Source organism: Entelurus aequoreus, linkage group LG01, assembly GCF_033978785.1.
Source record: "Entelurus aequoreus isolate RoL-2023_Sb linkage group LG01, RoL_Eaeq_v1.1, whole genome shotgun sequence".
Taxonomy (NCBI): Eukaryota; Metazoa; Chordata; class Actinopteri; order Syngnathiformes; family Syngnathidae; genus Entelurus; species Entelurus aequoreus.
This window is the reverse complement of record NC_084731.1, coordinates 34,422,784-34,444,808: the sequence shown is the minus strand read 5'-3', so window position 1 is coordinate 34,444,808 and position 22,025 is coordinate 34,422,784. Positions and strand designations below refer to the sequence as shown.

The 22,025-nt window shown below is 40.3% G+C and overlaps 1 protein-coding gene across 17 annotated transcripts in view; it reads right to left on the bottom strand.

Annotated features, from left to right (window-relative positions):
* Window positions 1–22,025, bottom strand: part of LOC133651013 (calcium-dependent secretion activator 1) — a 241,955-nt gene that overhangs the window by 28,740 nt on the left and 191,190 nt on the right. For 3 of the 17 annotated variants that reach the window (XM_062048876.1, XM_062048897.1, XM_062048948.1), the window contains 6 exons: window positions 19,185–19,253; window positions 14,938–15,044; window positions 7,468–7,497; window positions 4,045–4,201; window positions 1,348–1,489; window positions 610–771 (listed from right to left, as the gene is read on the bottom strand). In XM_062048876.1, the coding sequence (XP_061904860.1) occupies window positions 610–771; window positions 1,348–1,489; window positions 4,045–4,201; window positions 7,468–7,497; window positions 14,938–15,044; window positions 19,185–19,253 (667 nt within the window). Of the gene's footprint in view, window positions 1–609; window positions 772–1,347; window positions 1,490–4,044; window positions 4,202–7,467; window positions 7,498–14,937; window positions 15,045–18,422; window positions 18,456–19,184; window positions 19,254–22,025 lie in introns of all 17 variants that reach the window. The other 14 variants (XM_062048885.1, XM_062048957.1, XM_062048913.1 and 11 more) reach the window with 9 other exon arrangements.

Below are 22,025 nucleotides of genomic sequence, written 5' to 3'. Positions count from 1 at the left end.
ATTTGATACTTGTTTATGTTGATCCATGTGCTGGTTTAGACTGCAAAATTGTGCAATAAATGATAAATGATAAATGGGTTATACTTGTATAGCGCTTTTCTACCTTCAAGGTACTCAAAGCGCTTTGACAGTATTTCCACATTCACCCATTCACACACACATTCACACACTGATGGAGGGAGCTGCCATGCAAGGCGCTAACCAGCAGCCATCAGAGGCAAAGGGTGAAGTGTCTTGCCCAAGGACACAACGGAGGTGACTAGGAAGGTAGAAGGTGGGAATTGAACCCCAGTAACCAGCAACACTCTGATTGCTGGCACAGCCACTCTACCAACTTCGCCACGCCGTAAAGGACACTTAATATGTATTTCTAGCTTGGGTGCTATTGAGTACTTAGCTGTTGTGTAGCTGCTAGCTCCTAGTAGCCTATAAGCTAAAATACCAGAAAAGACCAACCTTGTGTGCTTACTGAAGGAAATTTAGATAATTTGTTATTTACTGCTGCTTTCAAAATAATTTTTGCAACACAATCACAGACAAGGACATCTTCATACCAAGGCGTTCTCCGTTTGGTTCAATAAAGCTAAAGTGAACTAGTTGAATACACACTCAGAGTCATATATAGCAGCCATCCACGACGGGGTAGAAAAGCTAGGCATTTGTGGAAGGTTAACTGATAGTCCCGCTACTGGAACTGGCAGATTTGGTACTTTTGGAATTTGGAGGTTGACATTTGGTAGATTCACATTGGGCAGATTACTTGTTAAACTCCTGCAGAAGAGACAGACAAAAAGAAACAACAAGAACAAAAAAAACGTAACAGTGGTGTGGGTGCTGCAGATAAGCCATGTGACACTCATTACTCAAAAGTGAAACATCGTTAAAAAATAGGGGGGTGCACATGTAAACAAATGAAAAGACCTGCAGCTAGACTCACATGTAAAAAAAAGTACATTATCAAAAATAAAAAATAAAAACATTTTTTGCAACACATTCATTGTATGTAATCAAAACATAGAAGCAAGAGTGTGAAAGAAACAACAAATGATAAACAAGACCAGTGGGCCGGAGGCGTTTCTGTTTCAGGCATCACGTCAGAAGCACAAATTATGAAGGTTAGTTCACAGAGCAAAAAAATAATATTAGCCTGAATGTGCTGCAGAGAAATGACTAAGACATACATTAGTCAGAAACAGTAAATAACCTTTTCTTCTACCATACAAAAATGAAAAGTTGCTTGTTTGTTAACATTACAGCTCTTCCAAAGTTGCGTCCTCAGCTCAGCCGCCGTCTGAATAAAAAATATCCGCGCTCCAAGCATCCAATACAAAGACTGAGGCTCCTTACTTTACAGGCTCCCAGGACTCTCGCTCAAAGCCTTTGTGTATTGACTGAGCGATGGAGGACTCCATCAGGTCCACATATCTAACCACCAGAGGAGCATACAGATCCTGGAGGTGCTTGTGGAACTTTCCGTTGCACAGATGATCTGTGTGAAAAGAAAGACAGGAACGCAGTCTTACCGCCGTGGCTGTAGGCAACCTCCTGTCGTTTTTTTGTATAAACTCAACAAGACAGTGGGAGCTTCGTTTTAAATGCAGTGGTATCTCAGTTTTTTTTTGTAATCCAAATGGTCAGACCGAAACAGAAGCAATGTTTTTCAATAACAAATAATGTAATTCCAATTAACGTGTTCCAGACACTCCAAAATATGAAGACAAAACACATTTTTGCTGAAAGGATTTAGTAGAGAACATTGACGATAAAGTTTGCAACTTTTGGTCGCTGATAAAAAAGCCTTGCCTGTACCGGAAGAAGCGTGACGTCACAGGTTGTGGAGCTCCTCACATCTGCACATTGTTTACAATCATGGCCACAAGCAGCGAGAGCGATTCGGACCGAAAAAGCGACGATTTCCCCATTAATTTGAGCGAGGATGAAAGATTTGTGGATGAGGAAAGTGAGAGTGAAGGACTAGAGGGCAGTGGAAGGGATTCAGATAGGGAAGATGCTGTGAGAGGCGGGTGGGACCTGATATTCAGCTGGGAATGACTAGAACAGTAAATAAACACAAGACATATATATACTCTATTAGCCACAACACAACCAGGCTTATATTTAATATGCCACAAATTAATACCGCATAACAAACCCCTCCCCCCTCCCGTCCATATAACCCGCCAATACAAATCAAACACCTGCACAACACACTCAATCCCACAGCCCAAAGTACCGTTCACCTCCGCAAAGTTCATACAGCACATATATTTCCCCAAAGTTACGTACGTGACATGCACCTGGCGGCACACACGTATGGGCAAGCGATCAAATGTTTGGAAGCCGCAGCTGCGTACTCACGGTACCGCGTATCCAACTCAAAGTCCTCCTGGTAAGAGTCTCTGTTGTCCCGTCTTCACAAGCATGCGTATCCAACTCAAAGTCCTCCTGGTAAGAGTCTCTGTTCTCCCAGTTCTCCACAGGCCAATGGTAAAGCTTGACTGTAATCGTTCGGGAATGTAAACAATGAAACACCGGCTACAACGTAGCCGCTACGTGTTTGTGTTGCTGCAGCCGGCCGCTAATACACTGCTTCCCACCTACAGCTTTCTTCTTTGCTATCTCCATTATTCATTAAACAAATTGCAAAAGATTCACCAACACAGATGTCCAGAATACTGTGGAATTTTGCGATGAAAACAGACGATTTAATAGCTGGCCACAATGCTGTCCCAAAATGTCCGCTACAATCCGTGACGTCACGCGCAAACGTCACCATACTGAGACGTTTTCAGCAGGATATTTCGCGGGAAATTTAAAATTGCACTTTACTAATCTAACCCGGCCGTATTGGCATGTGTTGCAATGTTAAGATTTCATCATTGATATATAAACTATCAGACTGCGTGGTCGGTAGTAGTGGGTTTCAGTAGGCCTTTAAGAGCTATATATTATTTATTTGCGTGTTTGAATATGTTTTTCTTCCGTTTTAATTTGTGAATTTTTTTTTAATGATAAAGGGTGCGTCACGTCCGGTTTATGTGACGTCACGCAAATTCACTTCCCGTTGTCATATTCCTTCCAGTATCGGTCTATCGCTCTGTGTAAGAGAGCACAGCTTGTAGATTTATTGTGCACAGTTAAATACCTTAGTTACTCAGACAGTAATGTGTTTATTGTAGTATTGGGGCGGTGTGGCTCAGTTGGTAGAGTGGCCATGCCAGCAACTTAAAGGGTTACAGGTTTGATCTCCGCTTTCACCATCCTAGTCACTGCCGTTGTGTCCTTGGACAAGACACTTTACCCACCTGCTCCCAGTGCCACCCACACTGGTTTAAATGTAGCTTAAAGATGTAGATAATGTGTTTCACGATGTAAAGTGCTTTGAGTCTCTGGAGAAAAGCACTATATAAATATAATTTACTTCACTTATACAAGTTTAGATTGGGGAATGTTGTTTGTTTTATTGGAGAAAGACGTAATGAACAGTGTCAACAGTCCGTGAGTTTATCAAAGTGTTATCAATCACGGTTCTACGATCATTTTAATTTAAAACGATAATACTAACCGTGGGATACCTAGTCACTCTCAATGTTTTGTTGTACAATAACAAAGACGGTGTGAGTAACCATATTTTGCAAAAAAATTATGTGGAAAAAACAGTTATATAAAAGTGGGGATTGTTTTGTGTCATGTTTGTGTGTCCTCTCAATTTCTCTGTTGATTGCTATTCTGAATGTTGCTGGACTGGGTTTGGTTTTGGATTTGTAGTTGTAATATTATGGTAGTGTTGTGTATTATTTTGTTGGATTGATTAATTAAAAAATAAATAAATAAATAAATAGGTGGGGAAGGGTTACCAAAACCGAGGTACCACTGAATCATGAGTGGACAGTTTAATTTATCACTGCATGCACTTTAAAATACGGATTGCATAATCAAGTGGCTTGGAGAAATTGTGTGTTCCAAGCATGTGGTCCACTAAAGTAACCAAATATGACTTTGTTTAAAAAGTACAACAGCAAAAAGAGCAATTCAAAGTCTTACAGTCTGTCCGGAGAAAATCGTTGAGGAGCTGGAAGAGCGGGAAACTGTCCCAGCTCTCAGGCGACTGGATCTCCAGAGCGGCGTCCATGTCGATGGCGTAGAGGGCCAGGAAGTTCTCGGCGTGCTCCACCATGAGGTCGGTCCACCAGGCAAACGCCTGCAGACACAGGGATAGAAAAAAAGGAAGCGGGTGAAACGTGAAAAAAAATGACAAAGGTCAAAAGTAAAGATTATTCTGCATTCTTGTTATTGTCAACTTTTATGAACTTGTGCTGTGAATTTGAGGATGATTACGATGGCAAGTTTGCATGAGTGAGCCAGAACCCAACCAGATCCAGCAGATGGTGCTGTGGTGAAAAAAGCTTATTAAAGTAATGAGCTAATTTAATAAATATACATTAGCTCGTATCCTCATCCCAATAGTTCCTGTTTTTACTTAGTTTGTGTCAGTCTGACTTCCCGTTCTTGACGTTTCTTCTGTCCTTTCTGTGTTTTGCAAGACAGCACAGTCCTCTGGACCATGTTGTCAAGGATATAGCATCATAGTGTGACTCATTAGATTAGATTAGATAGTACTTATTAATCCCCGAGGGGAAATTAGATTTGCATGTAAGTAAACCGAAGATAATCATGAAGACTAAAATAATGATGTTCAGTTTAGGGTTTATTATTTCTACCAGGTTGGTTTGTTTGTTAGTCAGCAATATAACTCACATTCTTACGGGGCGGATTTGCGTGAAACTATGAGGAAATGTAAAAAATGGGATAAAGAATAAGTCATTTTATTTTGGGGGCAATCAAAAAAGTTTTACCTTACATTTTTTTTGCAGCGCAACTTCTGTTTGTGTATGCAAGCGGTCTCGCCTCCACCCACAGAGACAGAGACAGTGGATGACTGATAAAAGGGTTCACTCTGTTTAATTCCTTCTGCCACAGATAGTTTGAAAAGTTATGAGGAGATCTTGATAAAACTGTCAACAAATGGGATATCTAACAGGTGATTACATTTTTTGGACTGATCCGAAATATTTCTACTTTGCTATTTTTCGTTTACGTTACATGGCTATATTTTTCTCTGCATGTCTATGCTCGCAGCCCCACCTCCACCCAGAGACAAAGACTGTCAAAAAGGGTATACTCTGTCAAAGGATTATTGTCATTCAGTTGACAATAATAAGAATGAAAAACATACAGTAGCTTCATGCTTATGAACAATTCCATGATGCGTTTCATTGGTGTTTCCATTCAAACATGGAAAAAACATTGTTCACTTGTTACATTTGCCAAGGTTGCATTTGTATAAGCAGTATTGCATGTCTGCTCCCTTCCTTTTATTGGAATTTATTGGCATGCAGATGTGAAATTTCCCTGCATGCTTTGCTGCCAAGCTGAATAAAAAAATATAAGTGGTGCTGCCATTCACATCAGCCGCATACATCAAACCTGCAGCCCGCTGGATGTGAATGCCACTCATCACATGCACATCATCGTCCTTATTAGGGGTGCCCCGATACGACTTTTTTACTTCTGATACGATATCAATATTGCAGCCTTGACTATTGGTCGATACCGATATCAATCTGATACATTACCAGGACAAATAATACATACCTTTGATTTATTTTGTAGTGTATAATGTTGTTAAAGTATTGATCAAGTGATACGTTGTTGGATAGACTGCATAGAATCTGGAATGGACTGCATAATATTGTAATAGTTGTAATAATTAGTTTTCTTACACTTCTGAGTATCATTTGCAAGTATGCATTCAATTCTGGTTGGACTAGGTGTGTTGCCGTAGTAGGGAAGTAGTGTTTGCAATCAAGTTGAATGTGCCAGTCTTGCCTTTTGTTGAGCCCTACAAAGTGGTTACACTGTAAGTATTGTACTTATTACAAACCAGCTGTTTGATTGTAATGAGCATCTTAGGTGTAGTTTTCATCAACACATTTGGAGGTGTTGAAATCGCTAATGCAAATCAGTAACATCTATATCAGTGGTCCCCAACCACCAGGCCGCGGCCCGGTACCGGTCCATGGACCGATTGGTACCGGGCCGCACAAGAAATAAAAAAATGAAAAACATAATACTTTTTTTTTTTTTTGTAATTAAATCAACAGAAAAAACACAATATATACATTATATATCAATGTAGATCAATACAGTCTGCAGGGATACAGTCCGTAAGCACACAGGATTGTATTTCTTTATGACAAAACATTTTTAAAAATTAAAATAAAAAAAAAAGCGTTGACCGGTCCGCAGCTACAAAAAGGTTGGGGACCACTGATCTATATGGCATATCCAATGTAAATTAGCATTGAGCTAGCACATTTGTTTTAAATGTATTTCTTATATTTTGGAATGTCACCTTGTATTTCATGTAAATCATATCAACATAGTTTATTTGTGTATGTTCACTCTTATAGTGTTTTGAAATAAAAATGTTTGAAAGTCTTACAAATGGCGTCGACCTGCTTCTATCGGATGTTTTAGACAATATATTCTGATACGTATTGTTTTGATGATATAATATCAATATCAATATGTGATCGGGACACCCCAGTCCTTACGTTCTTTACTTCAGCACACAGCATCTCTGGTCAGTAGTCAGGCTTGTCTTCTGTCACACAGATCAAAGTCTTACCAAAATATGCTTTGATGATTTCAATGTTCCTTACCTGCTGTAATGGCAAAACTACTTACCTGTCCACTTTCCAACTGCTAAGAGTTAACGCAACAAAAGGCAAACAAAGCTCTTCTACACTACAATTACCAAGAGATACTTCAAGCCAGGGATTGAAAGTCTCCAAAGTGGGTCAAAAATGGTGACCATACAAAACTTTTAGAGCTTTAGTACTTCAGGGGTATGCACAGATCCCTGTGCTCTACGGCAGTATAGCAGCCACTAAAGTGCTCGGTCAATGCATTCAGTCCACAGTGGACATGCATACTCATTCAGTTCTTACGTACCTCTTTTCCCTGCATGGACCAATCACAGTGAGAACACAAGAAGATGACAAATATTGAGCGTTTGAGGCTTTTTTTTAGACAGCGTAGAAGAGGGATGAGGAGGAGAAGCTTAGTGGGGAGAAATGCTTGAACAAGAGCAGGACATCAATTGTCAGATGGAGAAGAAACAGATGTTAATGGTAGATTAAAGTCGGAGGTTCACAAACTCGACTGGTTCTGCATGCTTGGGAGAGAAAGGAAACCTCTTTATGGCCCGATGAACATGCGTTATGATCGTTGTCATGTTTTGCAAGCTCCTCTTAGTCGCTGATGGTGCCGACCACACCCGTTTCTCTCTACAGCCTCCAAAGAAACTGCTTCTTGCCATAGTGGCACGCATGCCATACAATTAGGGCGTGGGGGAGGGTTGGTGCGTGAGAGGGTAAAAACAACAAAAAACAAATACTGTACCGATTGATCTGCAGAACTCGTGACTGCCGCCTGTCAAGCATATTCAGAGAGATACAATAAATCTGCTTCATCTGCATATTAAGATCACACTCGATCATCATTTGCTGCTGTTTGTGTTGGCAGTGATGCAAGATCCTCCTTAACTGTCGCTGCGTTCACACTTGTGCTTCAATACTATTGTACAGACCCAAAATAAATAAATAAAAGACTTTGTGCACTTTGGTGCGATTAGCTTAGCGCTCAGAGTGGTATTTGAGTCACATGACCTAAGGTGCGCAGTAAAGAACATTTGCATAAAGTCAGGACTTGATTGGACAGCTTTGGCGACTCATAACTCAAACATTGTCTGCTGGGTTGAATAAGTAGGTTATCTTTATACTTTGCAAGATTTATAGTCTTAGATTTCATGAAAAGTTTGTCAAAAATATTTTGAAAGAGTCGTTAAGAGAAAACACTTACAACACATTTGATCTTACATATTTTAATCACACCAGGATTTCCTTTTCGATTTTTTTGTGATTGTTCAATTGAGTTGAAACCTAAAATACTGGAATTTGCAGCAGATCTTTTAAAAAGTTGTAACGATTTGAGGCTTAATTTGTCCCAAAAAACATTGCATCCGTTTTGTCCTGCTCTGTGCTTAACCTCACATTCAATATTTTTTTGAATGTGTTATTAATATTGCTTTGTAACCTTACAATAGCACATCATTTCAACAAATTTACTAAGATTAATGTGTGCATTGTTTAGAATTGTTTTATTACCAGACAGAAAAAGGAAACCTAACACACAATCCCCTTAAAAGCTCCCATTGTTGTCTGCTGTCTCCTCGTTCTCATGTTGCAGACATGTTCCGTGTTTGTTTTACGCTTGAAACGTTCTTGTCCGTCGTAAACGTTCGTATACCAAAACATTGCATCAAGTGTTCCGCTGTTTTCGTTATGGGATGATTATTATCACACATGAACAAGGAAGTGAGGACATTGTTCAAATTTTACAATACCAAGAAGGCTTACCCCGGATTTCCACTGGATGTGTAACTGTGTAACATCACCGCCACGGTGGCAGACTCTTTTTAGTCAATGTGTCGATTTTCACCGCTGGTGGACCCGCTGCACATGGCGTACCGTATCCCTGCACTTGATTTACACTCACGGTACATACAATCATACATGCACAAAAATACTGTACATATACAAGCACATATGCATACGTACAGTCATGCATATAATCACATTTCATCAAACATATATTAACGTTGTTCCTCTAAGGTAAACTGGGTAAAACCACGGCACTGTCACAGCTCGGGCGCGCGTCAGTGCGCATTCATCTGTGTGCTGCGCTGAGCGCAGCTCCGAGAGCGCGCAAAGCATGCGTCAGACCTGCATCAGCGAGCAGCTGCCATCAATCGCCGGCAATCTACGCACCTGGCGCTAATGAGAGGTCCTGCCTTCAAGAGGCTGCTCAACCTGCTATCCGTCGCCAGAACGTAACCTACTGTTGATGTCCCCGGTCTGCCTTTGTTCCTGTGTTGGCGAGCTGTGCATCTCGTCATTCCTCGTTTCTCCCCCTGCTTCTCGGACTGCCTTTTGGATCTCAACCTCCCGCTTTGGACACGGACCTCTTGACGCCTCTCTCTGCCCCACGGGCCTCGCTTGGATCACGGACCCCTTTTGCCTATAGCCCCTTTGGATTTGTCCGCTTCCTCACCCAACAATTATGGTAATACTCAACAGCTAATTATTCATACACATAGTCTTCCACCATACACCCCTTTTGGATCTAGTTCACACACGCCATTCCCATTGTTTAACATTATTATTGTTTGAGTATTATATATATATATATATATATATATATATATATATATATATATATATATATATATATATATATATATATATATATATATATATATATATATATATATATATATATATATATATATATATATATATATATATATATATATATATATATATATATATATATATATATATTAAGGGTGTAACGGTACACAAAAATTTCGGTTCGGTACGTACCTCGGTTTAGAGGTCACGGTTCGGTTCATTTTCGGTACAGTAAGAAAACAACAAAATATACATTTTTTGGTTATTTATTTACCAAATTTGTAAACAATGGCTTTATCCTTTTAACATTGGGAATTCTGCCCAAAAATAGAAATAGCTCTGTGTGTGATGGATGTGAGCCACCACTAGGCTGATCAGTGCAACAGCAGGCAGTCATGAATGCTAAGGATAATAATAACATACATATACACACAGGGTCCATTGCCAGGGTTAATGTGGTCAACATATATAAAATAAAAACTAAATAAGATAAGGCTCAGAATGGTTTCTTAACAAAACCTTTCTACATGTAAAGTGTTTTTTTTGATTGATTGATTGAGACTTTTATTAGTAGATTGCACAGTACAGTACATATTCCGTACAATTGACCACTAAATGGTAACACCCGAATAAGTTTTTCAACTTGTTTAAGTCGGGGTCCACGTTAATCAACATTGCTCGGATTAAATAAAATGACAAAACTTTTCTTCTACATATAAAAAGTGCAACATTAAACAGTTTCAAGTCAACTCAGCCTCAGATTAACTTTTATTCCCCCCCAGCCTTTAACCCTGGTGACTTCACTCAATCTTCATGTTTTTTGCCAGAAAAATCAGTTTATCCACATTGTCTGCAGAAAGAAGTGGGTCAAAATCTAGTTTTTAATGCAATATGGTCTTAAATCTGCTGCTATAAAAACACCAACGGCATTTGTTATTGCTTTAGCCCTGCCTGACTCGCCGAGGAGAGCCTGCTTGAATGCAGTGTTTGCGCGACGCTCGTCTTTCTCGTCGTTGAAGCGATGTACACTTGGGGGTGGTGACGCTTCAAATGGGTTAGCATGTTTGACGTGTTGCCAGAAGCATACCCTACCGCTGCTGAACAATGTCGGCAAACCGCTTTCGCTTTGTTGTTTCTTGTTGCCCCCCGGCTCAGAGCCTGCATGTTGGAGTTCAACCCGGTGGACGAGAGGGTAGCTTCCCTCCGCCTTCGGGTGGGGGAACGGGTCCTGACTGTGGTTTACGCTTACGCGCCAAACCGCAGCTCAGAGTACCCACCCTTTTTGGATTCACTCGAGGGAGTACTTGAGAGTGCTCCCCCGGGTGATTCCCTCGTTCTACTGGGGGACTTCAACGCTCATGTTGGCAGCGACAGTGAAACCTGGAGAGGCGTGATTGGGAAGAATGGCTGCCCGGATCTGAACCCGAGCGGTGTTTTGTTATTGGACTTTTGTGCCCGTCACAGATTGTCCATAACGAACACCATGTTCAAACATAAGGGTGTCCATATGTGCACTTGGCACCAGGACACCCTTGGCCGCAGTTCCATGATCGACTTTGTAGTTGTGTCGTCGGATTTGCGGCCTCATGTTTTGGACACTCGGGTGAAGAGAGGGGCGGAGCTTTCTACCGATCACCACCTGGTGGTGAGTTGGCTGCGATGGTGGGGGAGGATGCCGGACAGACCTGGCAGGCCCAAACGCATTGTGAGGGTTTGCTGGGAACGTCTGGTTTCAATTCCCACCTCCGGAAGAACTTTGAACATGTCACGAGGGAGGTGCTGGACATTGAGTCCGAATGGACCATGTTCCGCACCTCTATTGTCGAGGCGGCTGATTGGAGCTATGGCCGCAAGGTAGTTGGTGCCTGTCGTGGCGGTAATCCTAGAACCCGTTGGTGGACACCGGCGGTGAGGGATGCCGTCAAGCTGGAGAAGGAGTCCTATCGGGTTCTTTTGGCTCATAGGACTCCTAAGGCAGCGGACAGGTACCGACAGGCCAAGCGGTGTGCGGCTTCGGCGGTCGCGGAGGCAAAAACTCGGACATGGGAGGAGTTCGGGGAAGCCATGGAAAACGACTTCCGGACGGCTTCGAAGCGATTCTGGACCACCATCCGCCGCCTCATGAAGGGGAAGCAGTGCAATATCAACACCGTGTACGGTGAGGATGGTGTTCGGCTGACCTCGACTGCGGATGTTGTGGATCGGTGGAGGGAATACTTCGAAGACCTCCTCAATCCCACCAACACGTCTTCCTATGAGGAAGCAGTGCCTGGGGAATCTGTGGTGGGCTCTCCTATTTCTGGGGCTGAGGTTGCTGAGGTAGGTAAAACGCTCCTCGGTGGCAAGGCCCCGGGGGTGGATGAGATCCGCCCGGAGTTCCTTAAGGCTCTGGATGCTGTGGGGCTGTCTTGGTTGACAAGACTCTGCAGCATCGCGTGGACATCGTCCTCAGCCTTCCCGGTAAGGTCTATTCAGGTGTGCTGGAGAGGAGGCTACGCCGGATAGTCGAACCTCGGATTCAGGAGGAACAGTGTGGTTTTCGTCCTGGTCGTGGAACTGTGGACCAGCTCTATACTCTCGGCAGGGTCCTTGAGGGTGCATGGGAGTTTGCCCAACCAGTCTACATGTGTTTTGTGGACTTGGAGAAGGCATTCGACCGTGTCCCTCGGGAAGTCCTGTGGGGAGTGCTCAGAGAGTATGGGGTATCGGACTGTCTGATTGTGGTGGTCCGCTCCCTGTATGATCAGTGCCAGAGTTTGGTCCGCATTGCCGGCAGTAAGTCGGACACGTTTCCAGTGAGGGTTGGACTCCGCCAAGGCTGCCCTTTGTCACCGATTCTGTTCATAACTTTTATGGACAGAATTTCTAGGCGCAGTCAAGGCGTTGAGGGGATCTGGTTTGGTGGCTGCAGGATTCGGTCTCTGCTTTTTGCAGATGATGTGGTCCTGATGGCTTCATCTGGCCAGGATCTTCAGCTCTCGCTGGATCGGTTCGCAGTTGAGTGTGAAGCGACTGGGATGAGAATCAGCACCCCCAAGTCCGAATCCATGGTTCTCGCCCGGAAAAGGGTGGAGTGCCATCTCCGGGTTGCGGAGGAGACCCTGCCCCAAGGGGAGGAGTTCAAGTACCTCGGAGTCTTGTTCACGAGTGAGGGAAGAGTGGATCGTGAGATTGACAGGCGGATCGGTGCGGCGTCTTCAGTAATGCGGACGCTGTATCGATCCGTTGTGGTGAAGAAGGAGCTGAGCCGAAAGGCAAAGCTCTCAATTTACCGGTCGATCTACGTTCCCATCCTCACCTATGGTCATGAGCTTTGGGTTATGACCGAAAGGACAAGATCACGGGTACAAGCGGCCGAAATGAGTTTCTTCCGCCGGGTGGCGGGGCTCTCCATTAGAGATAGGGTGAGAAGCTCTGCCATCCGGGGGGAGCTCAAAGTAAAGCCGCTGCTCCTCCACATCGAGAGGAGCCAGATGAGGTGGTTCGGGCATCTGGTCAGGATGCCACCCGAACGCCTCCCTAGGGAAGTGTTTAGGGCACGTCCGACCGGTAGGAGGCCACGGGGAAGACCCAGGACACGTTGGGAAGACTATGTCTCCCGGCTGGCCTGGGAACGCCTCGGGATCCCCCGGGAGGAGCTGGACGAAGTGGCTGGGGAGAGGGAAGTCTGGGCTTCCCTGCTTAAGCTGCTGCCCCCGCGACCCAACCTCGGATAAGCGGAAGAAGATGGATGGATGGATGGATGGATTAATGATAGTGCTATTTCTATTGGTATTTGTATTGCTCCGTTTGTAGTGCAATAATGTTCATCGTCATTTCTGTGTTATTAATATTTACATCACAAACTGCTTCTGTTATCACTTTTCGTATCATATTTGTACATACTGTATTTGCTGATGCTGTTCTGTTGTTGTTATTGTTATTGTTGTGTTTGTTGTTGTTGCTGTTGTTTCTCTGCCTAATCCCCCTCTTGTCCCCGCAATTTTCCCCTCTGTCTTACTATTTTTTCTCTTTCTATCCCCTTGTGCTCCGGTCCAACTGTGCCAAACATTAATATACATCCATTTGATAAAGTCAAATACATATAAGGCAACAAGAGAAGTATCCCACACTTCTCTTTTGTAAAGTAAATCTGTACAGCAAATATGAGCATCTACATCAAGATAATGATTTGCCTGAGTAGCTGGACAGGACAAAAAAAACGGCGAATCAATTTAGCTTAAAATCTGCAAAAAAAAGCTTATGTCCTAATAGGTGGGGACGGACTTGAAGTCAACTTGTCAAAGGTTTTTAGACGTAATTTCACCTCACTGATACAAATAGATACTGACATTCTGATTTTGGAGGTCCAAAACCAAAGAATCATAGTACAGGCATATCCTGGACAGATCTATGGGGGCCTGTGTCAAATACTAGCTGATACGGGGGCGTTAAATAAAGGGAGTGTTTAGCGGGAGTTGTGTGTGTGTGTGTGGGTGTGTGTGTGTGTGTGTATGTGTGTGTTTAGAATGTGTACAATGCTTGCCAGGAATGATGTTACTGTTTTGTTGTTTCTTGCTACAAATAGAAAAATAAAGTTGTCGTTCTACAAGCCAAAACTGTCGTCTTTTCCACAAGTCAAGTCAAGTAAGAGCAGTCACAGACACGCATGTGACCATTGATGGACGCGTTCTGTGGTACCTCGAATGGCGGAACCAAGTTTATTTGCTTCTGCTCCTCTGGAAGGACCCAATAAACTGTTTGTGGGTCGCTTTACGACAACTCCCCTTATCACATGATTACACGGGGATTCGCATGATCTCGTAGAAGTCTGCACTATTTGGCAGCATGGCAGTGCCGCAACTTTGCACGTAAAAAGGCAGTGGGGATTAGCGGACGGCGGAGACATTCCATGGCGGGCCCGTTACGCATGCAGTGGAAATCCGGGGTTAGCTGTGTAGACAAGATGAGGAAGAATGAGATGATGTTGTGTTTCTGAGTGTTGTTCCTGCTTTGCACTACACAAGAAGCAAACACGTTTTGATGAGTCAGTTGACGAGAGCTCAAGGACAGGTCAGACTGGCAAAAATGACGATGTGCAGCAAAGTAGCAGCGATTAGACAAAGTTGAAAATCCCTGCAAAATTCACTGAGATTGGTTGGAGGGTCTGATATTTACCATTTCTTTTAACACTGCTCAGTGTCTTTATTTCACAGTTGAGCTCAATTGAACCCAACCAAACCAGACTTCAATTGCAAGTAGACTGACACCCATATCGAGAGCGACCTCAATCCGCTTGTTTGGTGCACACTAGTGTTCAGATGATGGTGTTCACCCTCTCGACCAAAAGAACTGTACTAGCAGAGCAAACGCACCAGAGTTTCTTTAAAACCAACCAAACATGACAAGTGTGAACGCAGCCTAAAAGCATGCAGAAATATTGTGAATGACGTCCTCATGCCAACTGTAAAAGAACTCCGGTTGAGCTATTCATGGATGAAGAATGCAACGTCAACAATTCCTTCGTTTTATTTAGCAAAGCATAGATGAGAGCAGCTTTATTTATAGCTGACTGACGGATTATAGAACAGTTGGTGAGAATAACGAATGTGTGCATTGGGGAGCGACAATTTTCCCTCACCTCAGCGTGGTGTTCCTGGTTCTGCTGGAGGACCTCGATGACTAACTCCGCCAGGCGAATGGTTTCCTCCAGTTTCTTGGCAGGTGTGACTAAGCGGGCCGCATTCTCTAAAACAAGGACCAGGGGGACAGCGAGGTTAAGCACAGAGCAGGACATGAGTCAAATTTATTTTCTCACTATTCTGACTTTTTTTTGCCTCATTTTGTATTTTCCTTTTGTTGAACATTTAGCACACAGGGATATTTTAATGAACATAACGTTTGTATGTTCAGTGCTGCAGAACACAGAAGATGAAAAGCAGACATTGAGATGGAACATGCACCCTAAATAAAATAAGCATCTGTATTTAGAGCTGCTGCGTGGCTATGTCACACATAGTGGAAAACAACACACATTTTGATTGATTAATGATTGAACTGGAAATAACGCTGCTTATTGTTCCTTTCGCTTTTCACCTCACCTAAAATATTTGACTATTTTATTGTTTGGGATTCAATGATACATTTTTAAAAGCATTAGATCATTCATTCCATAAATAATGCTTCTAAGAAACATGCCAAGGCATTATATCATTAACAATTTATAGTGTATTAGCCGTACATATAATATACTTTATGGAAGAAGTGCTATACATGCATATACTTTGTGTATCATATTTACTAACAAAAGGGATTGGCTGTTAATTGGAATCAAGCGGTCAACCAAGTTTTTACTTTAATATTATTTTGGAATGTGTTAGCTCTATTTGGCTGTGATTTATGAACAAGTGTATTGAACAACCAAGCAGCAAAAGACCCAATGTTGTAATTATAGTAAGGAATAAACTGCTCAGTCTGCTGAATAGCGCAAACATCAAATGAACCGCCATTACTCTCTTGTGGAAGTCATAAAAAATAGTACATGAGGAGGTCGCCTACAGCCACAGCTCTTAATGCCAGTGTTTTTTGACGCGGCACAAATTATTTGTGTAGCTATATCTTTTTTTATATATATTTTTGTAGACCACGTACCCGCCGGCTACAGTACACTAAATATTTTATTTGAACACGTGTTAATTGGAACATTTACATTATATACAAGTATGTAAACATCTGTAAGTGTGTTTGCAGGTATAGTGGTACCTCGTTTTTGTACATTCCACTTTTCCTGTGATACGCATTTTGACAGAAATCTTGCCCCGGTTTTTGTATACTGTCTCGGTTATTATACGGCCAAACATTTCGCGTGACAAATTCGTCTGTTTGCTCGCATTTTACAGAATCATGCATCAGAGATTCAGTCTCTGTGCTTTTTTAAATTGAATGCAACTGCAAAATAATCCGCCATGACACCAAAGAAAGTGGTGAGTGCCAGCACTTTGATAAAGTAGGTGAGAAAAACTATTGATTTCAAGATTGAACTTAGCAAAAAACAAAGCTGACGTCCGTCATAAAGTTGCAAGTGCTGTTAAACATCAATTTTTTCATTATTTATATGTATTTCAGATTGCTTTCTGCATGTAAATATATCCTTATTCTTCCAATAAATGTCATTTGTCTTCAAATTGTATGGTGTTTGGAACGGATGAATTGTATTTACGTTACATCTGTTGGACCTTTAAGAATGATTTAAAAGCAAAGTACCACTGTATACGCATATGTACAGTATGTGCATGTATATGTGCATGTGAATATAAATGTGTATGTGTAAGTGTATGGGCATGTGAACGTGTATGTGCAAGTGTACGTGCATGTGAACGTGTCTGTGCGTGTATGTGCATGTGAATGTGTATGTACAGAATGTGTAAGTGTGTGTATGTATACGTGAATGTGTATGTGAACATGTATGTAAATGAGTACATATATGGCTATGTGCATGTAAGTGTGTATGTGCATTTTTAAGTGAATATACATGTGTATGTAAATGTGAATGTGCACGTGTATGTGCTTGTGTATGGGCATGTAAATGTTAATGTGTGTGTGTATACACATGTGAATGTGTAATCACATTTACATGCTATAGTGAATGTGCATGTGAATGTGTATGTTTATGTGTGTTTACATGCAAGTGTATGTGCATGTGCAAGCATACGTATATGTGCTTATGTATGTGCATGTAAATGTTAAGGTGCGTGTGTATGTGTATAAATATGTGAACATGTATGTATATGCATGTGTAAATGTTTTGTGTATGTGCATGTGTACGTGTAGGTGCTTATGTATGAGCATAAACATTTTAACGTGCGTGTGTATATGTATATACATGTGAACGTGTATGTGTATGCACATGTAAATGTAAATGTTTATGTGCATGTGAATGTGCATGTGTATGTGCATGTGAATGTGTATGAGGATGTACAGAGTGTGTAAGTGTGTGTATGTATACGTGAATGTGCATGTGTATGTAAATGCGTACATATATGGCTACCTGCATATAAGTGTGTATGTGCATTTTTAAGTGAATATACATGTGTATGTAAATGTGCACATGTATGTGCATGTGTACGTGTACGTGTACATGCTTATGTATGGGCATGTAAATGTTAATGTGTGTGTGTATACACATGTGAATGTGTATGTTTATGTGTGTTTACGTGCAAGTGTATGTGCATGTGCATGCATACGTATATGTGCTTATGTATGTGCATGTAAATGTTAATGTGTGTGTATATGTGTATATATATGTGAACATGTATGTATATGCATGTGTAAATGTAAATGTTTTGTGTATGTGCATGTGTACGTGTATGTGCTTATGTATGGGCATGAACATTTTAACGTGCGTGTGTATATGTATATACATGTGAACGTGTATGTGTATGCACATGTAAATGTAAATGTTTGTATGTGCATGTGAATCTGCACGTGTATGTGCTTATGTATGGGCATGTACTGTAAATGTTAACGTGCCTGTGTATGTGTATATACATATAAACGTATGTGTATGCACGTGTACATGTTAATGTGAATGTGCATGTGTTTGTTCATGTTTTTTGGACATGTATGTTGCAAAGAAAACGTAAAAATGAGATGCATCATTTTGAAACTGTATATGTTCAAATAAAACCAATCTGAATCCGAAATGTGTAAGTGTACGTGCAAGTGTATGTGCATCTGTATGTGCATATAAATGTGAACGTGTATGTGTATGCACATGTAAATGTTTATATTTATGTGCATGTGCAAGTGTATGGGTAGGAATATGTGCAAGTGTATGTGCATACAAATGTGCATGTGCAAGTGCTTGTGTATGTGCATGTAAATGTGTATGTGCATGTGTACGGGTATGTGTATGTAAATGTGTACGTGTATGCGCATGGGTCAGTGTATGTGCATGTGAATGTGTACGTGTATGTGCATGTGTACCTGTGTGTGTACCTGAATACATATATGTACGAGCATGTGTACTGTACGTGCATGCGTATGTACTTGTGTATGTGCATGCGTATGTACTTGTGTGTGTGTGTTTATCAGTGTGTCTAAACCAAAAGCTAAACATGAGTTCACCTGGATCCTTCTGATCCTTCTGACCTTTCTCAACTTGAGCGCAAAAAAGAGGGAGGGAGAGAGAAGATGAAGAGATGTTTAGAATTACAGACGCTTATTTCCACACTAACTGTGGGAGTTAAAGCTGCTCTCCTTCATTTCTGATGATGTAAGGGTTCAGCTCCAGGATGTGTGGTTTCTAGGCAACAGACATGTCACAAGCACATAATCAAAACAGAGATGCTGAAACCATGTCAGCCTGTGGAAAATTGTCTGAAACAAACACAGACAGCTCAGTAAGACACACAAGCATAATAACAATAATAATGATAATAATAATAATAAACAAACATGTGACACACTGAGGTGAGTCAAGTTAGGACAAACACACAAGCCTGTCAAACAGTCCATCATGGCGTCCTTTCATCACGACTAACCTACCTGTTGGTCACAGCACTGACACACGATCACATGACATGTCACATGACTGGAGGAGATATCAATGTAAGCAATGTAAAAATGCATTCAAGTCAAAAGAAAGAAGCTCACAGACCAGACTTCTCATTCATGTCCATCTCAGGCAGATGGTTTTGATCATAAAATTTGATTGTTGTTGGCTCTCCTGGCTCCTTCTTTGTGGGCACTCAGTCTCACACATAATAAAAACACACATAGATAAAAATATAAAAAATTTAAAAAAAAATAAAAACAAGCATGGCAGAGAGAGGGAAGGCAGAGCAGGGGATGAAGTGATAAGAGGAGGCTTTGGATGAAAGTACTCACGGATGGTTAAATCCATCACTTGAGACGCCAAGCAGAAGACAGGATGCTCATACATTTCCCTCTTTTTTCCTACAAAAGAAGGATGGGGCATGCAAGAAGCCGGGGTCAGAGGAGGCGGGATGCTGGAAGGGAGGACGGCTGTCCGGGTGAGACTAGAAGTTGTCTAGAAGTGTCTCACGAGGACAGTGGACAAGATAGTAAGCTTCTTAATATCTTGTTCGCAATTCTTTCAAGGCATGAAAAGGCATCAGTGTGCAGTGGAGTGCAGTGTGCTGCCATAGGCTGGGAAAAATGGGTACTGTACCCTCATGTGCAGTCGGACTAAACTGCCCTGTGATCGGTCACATACAGTCATGTGTGGATCACAGCCGCACTGATTGGTCAGACACTACACCGCTGCCATTGAGGTCCCATACCACTGAAAGCACATGCAAGGGAGCAGATGCTGGGTTGGAGATGTGATCAATCCCAGCATCGCTTTGGAAGCAACTTCACCGCACGTCGCCCAGAAAAAGTGAAGCTGCTGTGAGGGAGAGGACAGGCGAGCACAGTAGAACAGCAAAGAGAGCTGACAGGAGAGCTGCTGCAGTTAAGGGAAGGTTCTACATGCTATGATAATGTGCATCCTTAAAGCTGTGACCCAGAGAGCGCCTTCAACAGGCCACATGTTGCCATGACGACACATTTCATGGCTTTGTTGTTGAATGCATTTTTACTCACACACACTTCAACAAAACCTTGGCTACTGAAACAAAGGAGAGAGTTATTGAGACACAAGAAGAGGACAAGAAGACAAGTTGTATCTTCCTCAAACACAAATAAGTATTTCCTTGTTAGTTTTTTGCAAGATGCCCACAAACATAACTTAATAGAAACTTCATCTGAAATTCACATTTTCATGAAACAAACCAAAAGGAAACCCCACTAATAATGTCATGCCAAGATGATCTTAGTAATATGTTTTTTTAACACTAAAATATGAATACAAACCAGTGTTAACCATTTTTGGTAACAAAGTACAACACCAATATCAACTTTGCATTTGTGTGTTGAATTAACAAAATAGATATGTGTGTATTATTTAAGTAATTATATATATATATATATATATATATATATATATATATATATATATATATATATATATATATATATATATATATATATATATATATTATATTTATATTTATATATATATATATATATATATATATATATATATATATATATATATATATATATATATATATATATATATATATATATATAAATAAATATGTGTGTGTGTGTGTGTGTATATACTGTATATACATACATATATATATATATATATATATATATATATATATATATGTATATATATATATATATACATACATACATACATATATATATATATATATATATATATATATATATATATATATATATATATATATATATATATATATATATATATATATATATATATATATATATATATATATATATATATATATATATATATATATATATATACATATATATATATATATATATACATATATATATATATATATATATATATATATATATATATGTATATATATATATATATATATATATATATATATATATATATATATATATATATATATATATATGTATATATATATATATATACATATATATATATATATGCATATATATATATATATATATATATACATACATATGTATATACAGTATATACTGTATATACACACACACACACACACACACACACACACACGAACATACATGTATCTTGATACAGAAATTCAAATAGACCATAAATGCTCTAATTCTAGCCAGGACCTTTATTCACCTAAACCACAAAGAAGAATTGAAAGAGTGGATAAGTGGACAAAGGCTGTTACTTACAAGAAACCTAATTTTATTCAACAAATAATTTTTTTCATTAATTTGCTATACTGCTTGTACTCTTTAGGCTCACGGGTGAGCTGGAGCCTGTCCTAGCTGTATATTGCGCAACAAAGCAGCAACAGTAAGATAAAATTAATAACAATAACGAGCAAACTGTTTATCCAGCATTATTAATATTTATTAATAATAATTATCATTATTATTATCATTGTTGTTATTATTATTATTATTAGAGGCGTCCAGACGCAATTTTTAACATCCAATACTATACCAATATTGGAGCCTTCAGTATTGGACGATACCGATATTGATCCGATACAATATCAGCAGGAATCCTACAAACTCTTATTATTTTGCAGTGTGTACTCTTAGAAAAGTTTTCATCAAGTTAAAATAGTCAAACAGAGAACAACGGTAGATATATAAAACACCAATTTATTATTAACGTCTGGAATTGACTTATGCTGTGTTTAAGTTGAAGTGGAGTGATAATAGTTTTTTGGTCACAATAATTAATGAAGTCAAGCTCATGACGCAGTAATTTCAATGATGCGGATACGTTTGTTACCGGATCATTTCTAATATGCTTCTGCCTTGGAGACTTTATAAGTGTAAGTCATATGGACCTATAATTATTTGATACATGTTTATATTGACAAACGTGTTGTTTTATACTGACATTTTTTTCAATGAATGACACTTATTACAAATGTCTAGCTTGTGTGCTTAGCTGTTGTGTGGTTGCTAACTCCTAGTAGCCTATAGCCTACCGTGTTTACCTTTTGTAAATTACTTGACTAAGAGAGAATAAAAGATCAACCTTGTGTATGCTGCAGGACTGCTTGTATCTGATATTATACTGTATCACACATTTTACATACAAGCACATACAGTATCATCCACATTTGTTTTTCTATGATATCGGTTATCAATATC